Here is a 15,097-nt window from a genome sequence, read left to right as displayed (position 1 = left end):
TATCCTATGTTAAATCATTATGTTAAATTTTGGAGAGAAAAAAACCCCACCTTGGTATATACCCGAGGGATATAACCAAAATTTAACCAAAACATTGCTTTATCAAACTTACGGATGATTTCCAAAAAAGGAATAATGGGGAAAAAATGTACGTCCTATACCGCATGAGCACTGTAACACTTTGTGTTCCATATTTTTTAGCAAATAGAAAGAATAAAAACAGCTCTAAAGTTTGCTACTAGATTAACCTACCAAATATGGCACAATAAAACATGGCAAGTTTACACGTGGCATGAAAACAGTTAATCATTATGGCAGTGATTATATGTCCACAGTGAGTCTCTAAATCTATTCAAGTGAGTGCAAAATTACAAAGTATTATGTTTTGTATCACTCTTTTGACAGTTTATTGTTAATAACAGGAATATACATTGTCCATGTATGTTGTATAGGAACGACACATTATTTCTTGACATATTTTAGGATATATTTTTTTTTGGAATGGAGAGATATCATTTAATGTATTCTGCTCTTTTTATAATTATTACATAATTTTTTTTAAATGACTATCATTATGATTATTGGATTTAAATAATTTCTCAGGCTAATAATGCATGAATTGGATTAATTGGCATTTTGAAAACATGCTCGATTCAGCTTTCATGTTTTGAAATTTCAATTCAAACCTTAAAAATCAGTTATTGCAAGTCCTCCAATTAATCGCAAGTTTGCAGTCTCCTATCTCTTATTTACATAGTTGCGATTGATAAGTTGCGATCAATATAAACTCTTTATAAGATGGGGTCCAGGCCACTATAGGTGTGATGTTTAAACTCTACTACATAACCGATACATTTACACCTCATTTTCAGCAACAACAAAAAATAATTTAACTTGGTCCACAGCGAGTAAACTAGCGTTGCAGCATCACAGGGGATGGTTAGGGAAAGATTGTTACGGACTGTCTGCACTAGTTTGGCCAGGAGGGATTAGACCTCCCTGCGTGGTCACTGGCAGGTGGTTATCTCATCAAATCAGCTCTCAATTAACATAAGAAAAAGGGGACCATGGGGGATTAAGGGGTACCGCTTAGGCATAGTTAGCTATGTAGAGTGCACAAGTAGCTACAAGTAGTGCAGTCCCGCTTTTAAGTATTTTGCAGCTTGAAAATGCAATCACAAATATACATGCCCTTGTCAATACCCATATCTGTTATCCGATGTTTCTCTCTCTGAAATCCACCGCACTTGGCAATACAGCTCAAAGTGAGTAATGAATGCATCGGCAGGTAATTATCATATTGATTACCGCAAGGATGTTCGCTTTCTGTCGGAATTACCTTGCTCCTCAAAACACTCAGCTTGCGTTCAATTTTTGATTGATGATGGTGCCATACTCTCTGGCCAAGGAATAGATGTCTTCTGAAAGCTCTGGTATAGAGGAGTATCTGCATCGTTTTAACGAGAAGATGTCTCTGCAAAATTGCGTAACTTGTTCCTGCACATAGTACAGAGAAAAAGAAATAAAGGTTGTAATTATTATTTGATTTGTAATGATTATGTAACATCACTTCTTATTAATTTGTTGGTTGTTTTAATTGATGGTCCTATCTTACTATAATTTTTACATTATAAGCATTGTGCAATTAGTCCCTGGACTACTACTTTGTATTGTAAATAAACCACATTGAATTGAATTAAATTGAATTAAATTTAATAAATTCTGGATCACATACTTGGGATGCTTCTAGATGGATAACTTGATGGCCTAAAGCCAGCAAAGCCATAATTTTGAAGAAGATTTGACAATTCAATTGCCAAAAAGAGTTACCGGTAATATACAATACACGCCATCGATCAAGGCCACTGGATACATGAATGAATATGTAATTGTAATTCTTTGGCCATATCAATTGAATTTCCAATAAAAAAACACTACATATTGCTTTATTACAATCTCATTGAATTTGCAACATGAGGTGAATCAAGACATGCCACTGTTCAATGATTTTGGTGTGCCAATTTAGGGATTTTAAAGCTTATTTTTTTCCTTTTTAAAAATTCCTGGCATCAAACGCAATATAGTCGTAAAACAAAAACGGATGCAGTATATGCAGACGTCTTCGCCCTTTCCACTCATGCATCTGGCACATCTATTTTAGGTCTCTGAATCAAATGTTATTGAGTGAAATGATTGTCCTGGGGGTGTTTTATAAAGATCCTAAGTAAAGTGGGACTCAACAATTATGGAAAGCCCTTGGCATCTATGAAAAATTCATTTTAAAAGGCATAAAATGTTGATTCAAATCATTCATTCAAGGAGATTTCATGTTCTTGATGTGGAATTTATAAAAAGTCTAAAATACTTGAATTTGCTCTTTTGAATATATTTCATTTTAAGGTTACAAATGGCTCTCCATAATTTTTAAGTCCAACTTCGGATCTTTGTGAAACATCCCCCAGAAAGGGTTAGGTATGCATACCTTGAAGCAGATCATGAGTTTCTTCAACTCCTCATTAGTACCCATGAACCCCCACGCTAATGCTGGAGTCATGCTATGTGATATACTGTACATCTTAGCTAGGAAGCCGTTGGGATTCTGAAATAAAGCAAAATTTGTGGATGAAAACATAAAAAATATACTTTACAGGGATGTGTAAATAATTTTTGTTAAAATAAATATATTCTTTATTAAATTCGTACCTTGAGCTGGTGTGGTCTAATAAAACTTTTAAAAATCCAATAGAAAACTCCAATAAACTAAGGTTCAAATAGCAATTGGAAATCACAAAATAATTGTTTCTAAATTCTAAAGTTCATATTAATGATGAAAAGAGGTGTATGCTGATAAATTAAGTTACATTTCAGGAAATACTGAAGTTGCTCAAAAAAAGAAGAAAAGAAAAGAAAAGAAATATATATACATACAGTATATACATATATATTTGAAGATGTTTTGATTTTGTCTCTGATAATGATATATAACCTTGTTTCATTTATGTCAGGGCTAAGGAAACCCAACAGTACAGTTTCTGTTAGGTCTCAAATGTGTACTTAAAAATACCTTGCAATATAGTAAGCAATAAGCAAATTACTGCATTAATCATGGTGCCAATTCATATACACTAAAATTGGTAGTTTAGCAACAAATTTGATATTTAGAAGATTAAGACAAAAATCACTAATGTTTAGGGCTTGTGGAAGTCATACCTGAAGCATTCTTCTTTTTGCTGCTAGCACAGACCAAACAGCTGTAGCAAGAGCCTGAAAAAGGAGAAGAAAAACAAGTGAAAATAATGCAAAACCCTGAGAATGGAGAAATAAAAGTTTACTTTGGCAGGTATTATATTATCTTGTGCACGCCATTAATGACAGACGGAGAGAGAGAGAGAGAGAGAGAGAGAGAGAGAGAAATGACACCAGAAGAGATGGAAAAAAGACAGATAGAAGAGCTTACTGTTTCCTTGACTCCATCTGACAGCCATCTGTTTTGAATGACTGTTAGAATAGACGAGGGTGGGTTGGCCAAGTCATCAAAGGCATCCAGAAGAAAGAAGTCCAGCACAATGTCATAGAACGAAAGGAATTTCACCTGAAAACATCAATCAAATTAAATCAAATTAAAACAATTAGACGTAGCTTTTTCATCAGTATTTCTGCTTTACAAACTGCATTTGAAATAAGTATTTTACAGCTTGAACTAAAAAAAGCTTAAAGCTGTGGGTCCCCTGGTTGTTTACTTACAAGCAGTCATGCTTTCTTAGCAGTCAGGTAAAACAATCAAATAAACAACAACATAAATTAATTAAATATAGACTGGCCTAAAAAAAAAAGGGTTTATTGTTTAGTGTGACCAATGTAAATTTCCATATGTGAACGACTCCCCTACCTTCCTCCCATTAAGCTCCTGTTCAATGTCTTTCCAGCTGCTCTGGTCTTTCACATATGACATCATCTCATCATAAGCCTTGATAAATCCTTGTGTGTCCTGAAAAATAAAGATAATGCAATATCACAAGTATGAATTATATCAGTCACCACTTTTCAGTACCATGATATATTTAATGTCTTCTCTCTGTTCACATTTTTCACTGATATTTAGAGTCTACCGGTATGTTGTTGGCATGATAATCTACAATAATTTAATCAGCAAAGTGTAATGAAATACCGCATGTATCCACAAATACAATATCTGAAATCTGGATTGTTACACAATATAGAAGAAAGATGTGAGACGGTTCAACTTTGTAGTCACAGTTGTGGGGCAATAAATACCAACAATACAATGCAAACAAATGGCAGAGAAACAAGGAAGAGAGAGTGTGATACAAAAAGTGTGAGAGAGAGAGAGAGGAAGAGAACCTTCATACAACACCAACAGTGTGAGTATTTTGTATTTTTGTATTTATTAACATTTATTTCCTTCTCAACAGCACAATATAAAACACAATGTATATATACATGATATATGTAACAATTATTTCAACAGAGGGATACAGTAAATAATTCAGATACGGAAGGAGGCGAAAACCCGGAAAGCATAGCTTGAGTTGGGAACGCCCATAGTATTGAAAGAAAGTAGGGTCCAGGACCCTGTTTCATTAACATTGTTATCAATAACCAATGCTAAATTTCTACGGCAGATTTTCCCTCTGCCAATCAAATGTCACGATTTCAGTAGCTTATAAAAGTTATTGTAACTTGATATTGATAACAAAATTTATGAAACAGGGCCCAGGTTTGTTACTTACAAAATGGAGTTGCACATATCCTTAAAGGTAAAGACCAGTATTGGAAACGCCCCAATTTCAAAAAATGAAATGGAAGCTCTCATTACCAATCATGTGAAAGAATATGTTTTGACTAATACATGATGATAAAAAATTTGCCGGGAAACCGCCTACTAATTCATATACCGGTACATGTATTTGGTAAATTTGTTTCTCTCATGGTCTGTGAGAGATATAGGGTAGTCCCATATACATCTTTCTGTGTATAGTGCTTGTAACTTTACGAAGAATGGGCCAAATTTCTTATCATTTCGATGATTCCAGAACCTTGCAGATGCTAGATGATCAACCTTTTCTGATCGATTCCACAACGTTTCTTTCACAATGCAATCACATGACCATAACTGGTCTTTACCTTTAATACATGAATACTGATAAAATCACATGCTAAAAGGAAGGAGACAGTGTCTAGAAAATATATGAGACTTACATAGTTTGCGTGCCACAAAAGATCAGCAGTCAGTTGCAGGCCGACGTCTGAAAAGTAGTCTTTGACGCTGCTATCTTGGAACAGAACTATGGTGGCTTGGCGAATACAATGTAGCTTAGCAAGGAAGTCCTCATCACTGGAACACTGCAAAACCTCAGTTCTATTGAGAGAATACAATGTGATAGCTGTGAAATTTAGTTACATTACAATGTGGGTTCCTACGACTGCATCAACTACGGTCAAACATGTCTTAGAGGCTGTTCACACCGCATTGAGATAGCGCGGTCTATCGTAGCACCCCCTTTTTTCTAGCGCGCGTTAGACCGCGCTATCTCTCGTGGACCACCCCCAAGAGGTGCTCCAGTGGCACGCCGTTTTGGCTCGCCGTGGCTCACTGTTGGGTGGACCGAAACGACGTTGTACCTTCCAAACCGCCGGTGTGAACAGCCTCTTAGTGGCCAACTCTGTAGAAAACAAGCAATATTGATTTAAAAAATAACATTTGAATAAATACCGGTACTGGAATTAATACACTTAAAACACATAGAGCAAACTGTTTTTTGTTGTTGTTGACTGGTCACACTCATCTGTCTATCCAATAACAACCAGGAGGAGAAGACCGTAGATGTGTTGCTGACATACAGTCAACACCTGAATTATTCATACCGCTTGTAAATTTGATGTTTTTTGTGCTTTCTGTAACTCAAGAATATAAGGTGGACTGGTTCAATTAAATCTTTTGTTGAATACTTTTAGGTTTAAGCTTTAGTATGTCACAAACTTAGAAAATTACAAAACTTGGTAAGGGTATGATAATTTAGTTGTAATTTGACAAAAGTCATACCTGAGTCTTCTTGCTTGAACACCGCCCTCTTTGACCACCCTCAGAGCACGGATATACAACTCTGGAGAGCTTTCGTCTCCTGAGAAGAAGTTCAGCTCACTGGTAAGTGATGAGAGGTCTCCAAGCTGAGGTTGACAGGGAGACAAACAAAGAAAGACTTCATGAACTATTCGACCAACACAAACCAATTACAATTAACAACGTTAAATCTGAGATGCATGGCCCTACATGTTATCAGTGTCGGTAATATGGTGTAATATTGAACCCCTTAAAAAAAAATTGCGCTTCAAAATGATCATGAAGTGCCTCAAAAAAGTAAACATCTTTGAGTGACCGGTTTTACCATACTCATTTTCCCAATAGACTGTAGTGTTATATAATCTTGATAGTCAGACAGGCGATCGGCTTGTAAAGGCCATGGGGTTCCTGACTGACCTAAAGTTTTATAATTATCATTGTAGCATGAGCTAAATCCAAGATTTTGTTTTAACATGTGAGACAAAGATACCCAATCCCTTTAATGACATACATGTAAGAAGCTCCATATTCTTACCTCTGCTGCCGATACAAAAGAGTCCGAGTCTGAGGCACTGTCACCACTCTTGATACTACGAGAGAAATCCCTATCCCATGATGCATTGCTAACGTGGCTGATGTCTAGGGATAGGTCACCGAGATTGGAAGCTGATAACCTATTGGCCGTATCATCCATCTCAGGACGAAGGCTGTCTACGGCTTCTACTAACTTCTCGAGCTGACTGATAAAATTGGAGTCGACTGGCTCCTGTAAGTACATAGAATACAAGATGGAAACAATGTATTTTAGAGCTCAATTGATTACATATTGTTTTTCAAATTGGTATCATTATTTTTCTTTTATTACTCAATGATAGAATAAAAAGCAATATACATGTACATGGGCAAGGAATGTAGCTGACAATTTAACAAAACAAAACAATGAATTTAAATTTCTCAATATCAGAGCTGCCAACCTTTGGAAGAACAAAATTAGTACTCAGCACCTCCAAAATTAGTATTTTTCAACCGGCCTTCCTTTCACCTATTAAAAACCTATTGATGTCGTAATGCAGCGCAAATGCATACCGTAAAGACCATATTTTTGCTGTAATTAGTTTTTTTAAAACATACTCAATTGTACATGTTCATCTATTTAGAATTCCTAGCATCGAAAAAAATAAATTTATGAAACAAAATTGGATAGAGCTTATGCAGAAATGTTTGCCGTTTCTATTTGTGCATCTGATATATCTTTTAGGGCTTTTAATCAAAATTATTGAGCCAACCCACATTATGTGGAATAATTTATGCGAAACGGTTAATGGAATTTTCCCCCCCAAAATCTTGAAACTATGACACGCTCCCAATTTAATTTGCAGAATATAAAATAAAATTGTTTCCTACCTGTATCTGTCCATCTATTTCAGTTTGTGATTGGTGTTGCACATGAAGAGCAGTTCTCCAGTAGCTGATAGCCCTCTCAAATGCCTCTTTACCTGTGGGTGAACAAAGAGTAATAATGATAATAATCTGGATTTATATAGCGCTTAATACCAAATACCGTCTCTGAGCCCTTTACAGATATTATTACCCCGGTCATCGGGTTCATTCACACATAATGTGCACCATTTCCACTCCCTGGGGAGTATTCCTACCATATGGTGTAACACAAAGGCTTTCGTCATCCTGCCAGGTCCCCATTTGTCTCCTGTGTATGGAGTGGCAAATGTAGATTGATGCCTTGCCAAAGGACATAATTCCGTGTCAAGGATCGAACCCACAACCTTTGCATTTCATTTTCAAGTCAAGTGCTTGAACCGCTCGACTACGGTACGTTTACGTACGATGAGTATCTTTTTTTATAGTCAAGAAGGATGTGCCGATGGAAGTTTAAAAAGAAAAAGTTCAAGAAAACTTGTGATGGCTCAGTAAAGAGGCGTTAAAAGCTCGTTGGTAGAGCAGTAGTTTCATAGTAGACCCAGGAGGTCCCGGTTTTTAAACCAAGTCGATGGGCTAATGCCCTTTGGTAAAGCATTAATCCTCATTACCAAGTCCCTCAGAGAGGACTTAAAGCCATTGTTTGCTTGGTTGCTTTCTTACAAGCACACACATGCTTTCTTAGCAGTCAGGTACAACAAACCAATCAACCAGAGAGAGAGACAGAGAGAGAGAGAGCAAACGAGAGAGAATACAATAATCAAGTGTTCCTAATAGGAAAAAGTAACACCACAAACCTAGATTAAACATTCCTTCCACCGTCATCATATCCGACGTGTTGATCGGCGTCAGAGCTCCGCTACCGCCACCGGCCCCTCCGCTGCGCAGAGTACTAACGCTCGACAGAGAGCTGATGGAGCTGGCTTTACTCGCCCTGGCACTCGAGATGGACTGTGGCCTCATTGGTGGCACTTTCTGTCTCGGGGCCGCCTTGGGGGAACTGGTCAACTGACGAGAGTAGGGACGAGGTTGCTGGTTGCTGCTGGTCGTATCTGAGGAATTAAGTTTTCCAGACAAAAATGTTTCAAGAGATGTGACATTATGTGACGTATATCCCAAAATGTTGATAAATTATCTTGTAACTATATTTGTTTATGTGCTGCCAGTGTAGGCCAATTTTCTATGTTTTGAATATGGATCAATAAAAGAATCTCTATATCTATCTAAGAATACAACAAGAACATTGCCTCTGAGGCTTTCATACTTTGAGCTACATTTAAAAATAAAAAACAAGTCTGTTATAGGACAGATGAATCATACATTCAAATTCAATCTATGTAATAACTGGTGAAGAACAAAATATCTAAGGGGGCAAGATGTTTTAAAGGAAGAAATTTTTACTTCCACCAGATCATATTCATCTACGTATAGTCCAAAACACTCCTGGCCCATTCATTCACTCTACTGAAATAAAAAAAACCCGACAACCCAAGGAAGTTAGTCTGAGGTGTGAGTTTTTCTTTTGTTAAACAGGATTTCAATCCAGGGTCGGGTTTAATTGAATAAGTAGAATAATAAGGAGTGGTTTACTGAGATACATATCACAATGGTACTATTTGGGCTTACGTTCCAGCGTTAAGAGCATATTCAAAGTTTTTTGGTCAATAAACAAGCAAAATATTTTGTTGTTTCTAAGTGTTGCAACATAGGCCTACTATAGTATTTAGGTACCGTATTTGCCGGCGACAAGGCCGCACCCCAACTTTGACATTTCAAAGATGGGGAAAAAAAAAAGAAAAAAAAAGGAAAAAAAAAACAACAACGGACAAAACAAAATAACAGGGTGCTACAAGAATTTTTTTCACCACTTGCCCTGTCGGGCAAGTGGGTTTTCAATTTACTTGCCCAAACAATATTTCCACTTGCCCAAAACTTTAAAGCGAAAAAGGACTCGAGGTTAAAGCATTTATTATCTCGTAATGATAAGTTAGTGTTTTAGATAGCAAATTAATGCACATACATGTACAGTGTAACTGTACTGAATAATAACCTAATATGTCAAAGAAAATGGTCAACAAAGGATGGTTGAAGGTTTAAAAAACGCATTTTATTGATTCTCCATAAATAATCAGATTCACATGAATCTCGGCAAGGTAGAATGGTTCAAGCAGGTTTAAGTTTTTAATATTCAGTCATGTAAAAAAGCATAATGACCCTGTTGTAAAAAATATGATACAAACATGTCATTAATGGTAGCCACATGTACCATGGTGCAACATCACGTGTGTCTGTGCAAGCCGCTGTCATTTGGAAACGTAGGCTAATTTTCAGCTGTTAATAATTTGGGTCAACTCTTCCATCAAGAAACGTCATGTAAATAATGGGTAATCAACTATTTTAAATAAAGTACGGACATTTTTATTTCATCATTCACTGCTATAAATATCATGCCAAAATTTGTAAATTCTTACTAAATAATAATATTGAAGATATTTTACGATAAATCTCGGATAAGTATGCGAAAACTAGACTAAACAACGTCGCTAAAACCATGAAAACAAAACAACAACGGCTTATATTCTGGGGGTCTCGATACTATTATCAAAATGACTCGCTCGGTCGGATCTTGAGACCGCAGTAATAAATTGAAAACGAGACAAAAACATTCATCTGATTTATATGAGCAGCGAGTTTTAAATAATATGTTCACAATCATTAACAGTCATTATGAATAAATATCAAACATTTGACTTTTTGTACTTACTAGAAAATCCCTGTTGTTTATTCCATTCCGATTCGCACGTGTTCATTTCCCTAGATAATGACGTCATATTTGGCGTGATTCAACCAATCGGCAATCAGAGAATAGCAAAGGCCTGTCGGTGCGGCCTGCAGAGCTAGAGAGAGAGAGCGCGAATAAGCTCGCAGCTGGTACGATCGCGCTAGCTGTCTCTAGCTAGCTCACGGCCGGCCGTGCGTGGAGGCGGAGCGGCATTCATGGCTTGAAGTGTCACTGTTGCATGCGCGCTGAGCTAGCTGAGCTGGCTAGCTGTCTGTGAAGTTTTTTCGAAATCGGAACGATCGCTTTTTTGCTTCTGGATTTTGACGACGGGTAAGAAGTTGACGGGTGAATGGTAGAGTTCTTGGACACTAGGAAATTACTGTAAAAGTATCACTTGCCCGAATCGGGCAAGTGATAATTTGATTTACTTGCCCGACGGCTCAATTTGGTTGCCCCGGGACGTCGGGCAAGCGGGTTTGTCGCGCCCTGAATAATTGTAATTTTCTTGTAAAACACAATTTTTTTTTTACAAACTGATACCAAATTCATCAATATTTTTATAATTTACCGGAAGTTTAGCTCAAAAAGTGATCGCGGGCAGATTTGGCGTCCGATATATACCCCTACCACAATGTACTGTGTAATGCGAAATTGCATGAAATGGAAAACAAAATGGCGACTTCGGATGGATGCTTCGCGGCAGCTCTGTTAAATGGTCCCTTCCTTAACTTTTGCAATGCATTGGCACGAACTTAGATCAAGATCTATCGGCAAATGTTGGTTTAGCAATTTATTTTTGTATTCATGTCAACAATGCAAGATAAAATTGTCGGTAAGATGTGTTGAAATGTCCTGTACCATAGTGGTATAGTTAATGTACCGTTGGTAGTCCCATATGTGCAAATTCGTGCTGGTTTTGACTTGATTTTTTTTTTTTTTTTTTACTCTTTCGCCGTAAAGGCTGCACCCCGACTTTTTGATATTTTCTCTTCCTAAAATACTGCGGCCTTTACGCCAGCAAATACGGTAATGTTCATAATACTGCATTCTCAGATAATACTTTTAAAATTGAAGATTGGATTAAAATTAACATTGAAGCAATGTGCACATTACACACTAACACTGTCTCACATCATCATATCAAATTATTAAAACATAGAGAAGGAAGATGGAACTTGGATGACAGATAAACCTGGAAACTCAACAGCAAATCTCTGCATTTTCCAGTACATCTGATAATAAGGTAATAAGTATGTGCAAAATATGCAGCGAATTAATGAGTGACTAGAACTAACCTGCATTAGAGAAGACATTAGTTATAGGTCTGACCATTGTCCTGGGTTGCTTACGACGTTTGCGTCTCCTAAGCAGACTGGCCGTGACCATCAAACCGGTGACAGTGACAGAGAATGCCACTGCCAGCATCACCTTAGTCTTGTTTGTGAGTGGCATGACTTCTAGATCTGGGAAGAAAAAATAGATCGGTTTACAGTTTACTTAAATATTTAAAATGTATGCATATTTTTTAATAAAGGTTGTTCTTGACAACCTGAAAGCTTGCCTGACATAGCAACAAATAATAATATTGATAAGGGGTTAATGGAATAAATCGTCACAAGGTCCCCATGAAAGAAAAATCTATACATTTGATTATGTTAGCAATTTGCAAACATATCTCAGCAGATAAATTGATGTGTTTTGAGTGGGCCACTTTAGAATACCCGACCTTAGCATCATAGGGCAGAGATAAAACAATTTTTTTCTCTAGTCTATGGCTTTTGAGAAGTCGTAACATGTGGTAATTTTTATTTTTTCACGTTTGAATTTGAATAATGGAGCATGGTTTCTACTTTCTTATTGTCCAATTAATTTTTCACTAGGCTTCTACACTAAGAAGTAAGATAAGATATTCACAAACATAGAAAAGCAGCAAGGGAAGTGCATTCCCTTATAGGCCCCACATGCGTATGGCAGAGTACTGAAAGTGAAAAAACATAATTTCAGAAACTTTTGGAGCATTCAATATTAATTATGAGCATAAACTTGAAGCCATTATCGCATGAATGGCATGATTGAAATGTTTGTAAATTTTTCTATTGGCAAGATTTGCGAAACTTTCATGTAGTGAAATACTGACACAACAATGAATTCATGTAGGTACATGTACGTGACTATCCGCGCATCTACGGTGCATCGATTTGGTACCGCGCTCTTAATTCACAATCGATTTTGAGTGCACCAACAGGGCTCTATTCAAATTGCTATAGCGCTGCTATTTTTAGCGCTTACATAATGAATACGGTATCGATCGAGACGTGGGGAAATTCCGCTTGGCATTGTTCTTCAACTTTGTGTGTGCGATGAACAGAACCGGAGCTACGTGCAAACAAAGATTGACTAAATATTCAAAGCATCAGATTTCAACGAAGGAACTTAAGTATGGTTTCAAATTTTATTTCTTTCAAAAGAATATTTATTTATTTACCTGCATATAAAATATCTAGGTGATTTGACTATTAACTATTTTAGATGTAGATCTAGATCTATTTTTCATCCTCTTTCAAAATGCTACTTTTTTTATTAAGGAGATGCAATGCCAATGTCAATGAATTCTATTTTTTTGTTCACGTACCTAATTCACGCAATAGTAGGGTGTCTGATCGCGCACCCGATGTTGTGTGCTAAAATTCTTCCCATAGAGATTACACGCATCCCTATGCAGTCTACGTGCATTGCACGACCATGCAAAAAAAGTCAATTTTTTTTTTCAAATCGAGATTCAAACCTTTATTTGTTGTGATCCTGAAGGTGATAATCAATAAATGAGGTGTCAAATGAAAGAGCAGGTAAATTCCAATATTTCCAAAGGGGCGTAGCCCCCGAAATTCTAAAAATATCTTGGTCAAAACAGCAATTTAAACATTGTGTCCTGGCTAACTCTGAGGTTTGTCACTTTTGAGATGTGACGCCCCGATCGATAAGTAGTCCCAGTCCTAAGGAACAATTCTATGTGCTTATATTTTCGCTAGCCCCCAGGGATCACAACTGATAACAGTTTAAAAATACCCTTCTCGCTATTTGGTGGATCAGCTAATTAGGGGGCGTGCGCTCCGCTCAGTCCAAACCATGGTTGCATCGCGTAACATCTCCGCGCACGAACGAAACCCCAAATTCAATTACACATTATAGTGAATGAAATTATGGTTGGCAATTCCCTCGATAAACCCGGAAGTGAATACACGTTATAGTCAATGACTACAACGTGTATTCACTTCCGGGTTCTACAGCGCGAATTGCCAACCATACTAGTCAATGGCACATATCGCGGAGACAGCGTGGCTCAAGCTGCTAGTCGCGCATTGGCTTAGCAACATGCGTACTATATGCATACGCTTGCATATCGCGCGATACAGCTGTTTGTCTGAATTTAGCAAAACAACATCACTCTGCGTGGACGTCTTTTTCGTCGATTTTGACCAAAATGATATGAATATACCAGCATTTTGGAGGGGCTGTAACTTTTGATAGAAACATCAGTGAGACTTGAAATTTGAATTGTATTATTCTGATAACATTTTTTATTCAAATATCAAACAAAAATGGTGAAAAACGATCCCAAATTGAAAATTGAAAAATCGTTCAGACACCCTAGCAATAGACTCTAGACCTCTAGATCTATCATGAAAATGGCTCTCCTATACAAATCGCGCTTGTTTCTGGTTTTAAAGAAAAAATGCCTGCGTCTTCTCTCTTGACATGATCACCATGAGACAGTCAATTTAAAGAATGCAAAGACCCGCCTTCAAATACCCCATCAATTTCAACATGCGGGACTAAACAAGTCCAAACTGCAAGCAGGGATCTACAACACAACTCAACTGCACACACAATTCACCACCACACGGAAGACATATTTCACATAATCGTACACTCTTAATACCTGAAAAATCATTTGAATATAAAGAACTTACTTTAAGACTCCTTGTTAACTTGTAGCTATACGTTAAAGTGGGTTAAACTACTAAAAAAATGATGGAAATTTGGATGCTCATCGGCGGCAACTTCACTTTAGAAGAAGTACGGTATCTTTGAAAAACAAAAATAATTGATTGCAAGAGCGCGAGCTATAGCTGCTTTGAAATGCTCGCGCTTTTTTCTCTCCATCTTGATCCTGGAGAAACTGCCTGTCTCTAATTCCGCTGGCGACCACACCCATCCCCACATGCACTGGGACGTGCCCCCTAAAATTTCCAAGATCGGTTGAATTTTTGTAGACCCCCTTTTTTTTACCTCGATCGAAAAACAAACATCGAACTCTGGCTACGTGCCTGCTTATAGGGCTGTTCAGTGGATGAGAATAATCATTTTGTTCAAAGGAAACTGTTTACATAATTTACATCAAACACAAAAATAGAACAGAAACATGCACTGGATACATGTATATTGACGGACAGACATTGCTTAACCCTAAAAAGGCCGGGCTATTTGAGGTCTTAGTACGCCCGGGGGGGGGGGGGGGGGGATTATGAAACAGCCGATCTCCGCGAAAATTTGCACGCATGTCAAATGAAGTGTATAGAATAATATAGTAATTTCAATTTTTTGAAAAATTCACTCATTTGCATATTTATGGTAATTTATGCAAATAAGGTCATAAAATCACATTTTTATTCACGTGACCTTGTAACTGTAGGTCCGATTTTCCTTTTTTTTTTTTTTTTTAAAGATGCGCAAGACTCAAAAGAAAAAAGTCAGCGAGCGGCGGGGCGCCATCCCTATGCGTTCCCGAACAATCA

The 15,097-nt window shown here is 37.2% G+C and overlaps 1 protein-coding gene across 1 annotated transcript; it reads right to left on the bottom strand.

The window, feature by feature from the left end:
* Nucleotides 1-695: 695 nt before the first annotated feature.
* On the bottom strand, nt 696-14,385 carry LOC589444 (mitoguardin 2). Its single transcript, XM_030997749.1, has 12 exons — nt 14,273-14,385; nt 11,597-11,764; nt 8,317-8,571; nt 7,487-7,578; nt 6,618-6,848; nt 6,065-6,189; nt 5,221-5,380; nt 3,890-3,988; nt 3,458-3,592; nt 3,211-3,264; nt 2,483-2,599; nt 696-1,497 (listed from the first exon to the last, which is right to left on the bottom strand). The coding sequence occupies exons 2-12, from the start codon at nt 11,751-11,753 to the stop codon at nt 1,357-1,359; spliced, it is 1,566 nt and encodes a 521-aa protein (XP_030853609.1). The 5' UTR covers nt 11,754-11,764; nt 14,273-14,385; the 3' UTR covers nt 696-1,356.
* Between the last annotated feature and the right edge of the window lie 712 nt (nt 14,386-15,097).

The sequence above is a fragment of the Strongylocentrotus purpuratus genome, unplaced genomic scaffold (assembly GCF_000002235.5).
Source record: "Strongylocentrotus purpuratus isolate Spur 01 unplaced genomic scaffold, Spur_5.0 spur5_scaffold_4, whole genome shotgun sequence".
Lineage (NCBI taxonomy): Eukaryota > Metazoa > Echinodermata > Echinoidea > Camarodonta > Strongylocentrotidae > Strongylocentrotus > Strongylocentrotus purpuratus.
The sequence above is the reverse complement of the archived record's forward strand: the minus strand, read 5'-3'. Positions and strand labels throughout refer to the sequence as shown.

What these genes read in the sequence shown, in the direction of transcription:
- LOC589444 (XM_030997749.1), bottom strand. Translation starts at nt 11,753, where the DNA reads ATGCCACTCACAAACAAGACTAAGGTGATGCTGGCAGTGGCATTCTCT. An exon ending in GGAAGGAATGTTTAATCTAG is followed by an intron (nt 7,579 to 8,316) that starts GTTTGTGGTGTT and finishes GTTCACCCACAG; the next exon opens with GTAAAGAGGCATTTGAGAGG. An exon ending in AGGAGCTTAATGGGAGGAAG is followed by an intron (nt 3,593 to 3,889) that starts GTAGGGGAGTCG and finishes TGATGTTTTCAG; the next exon opens with GTGAAATTCCTTTCGTTCTA.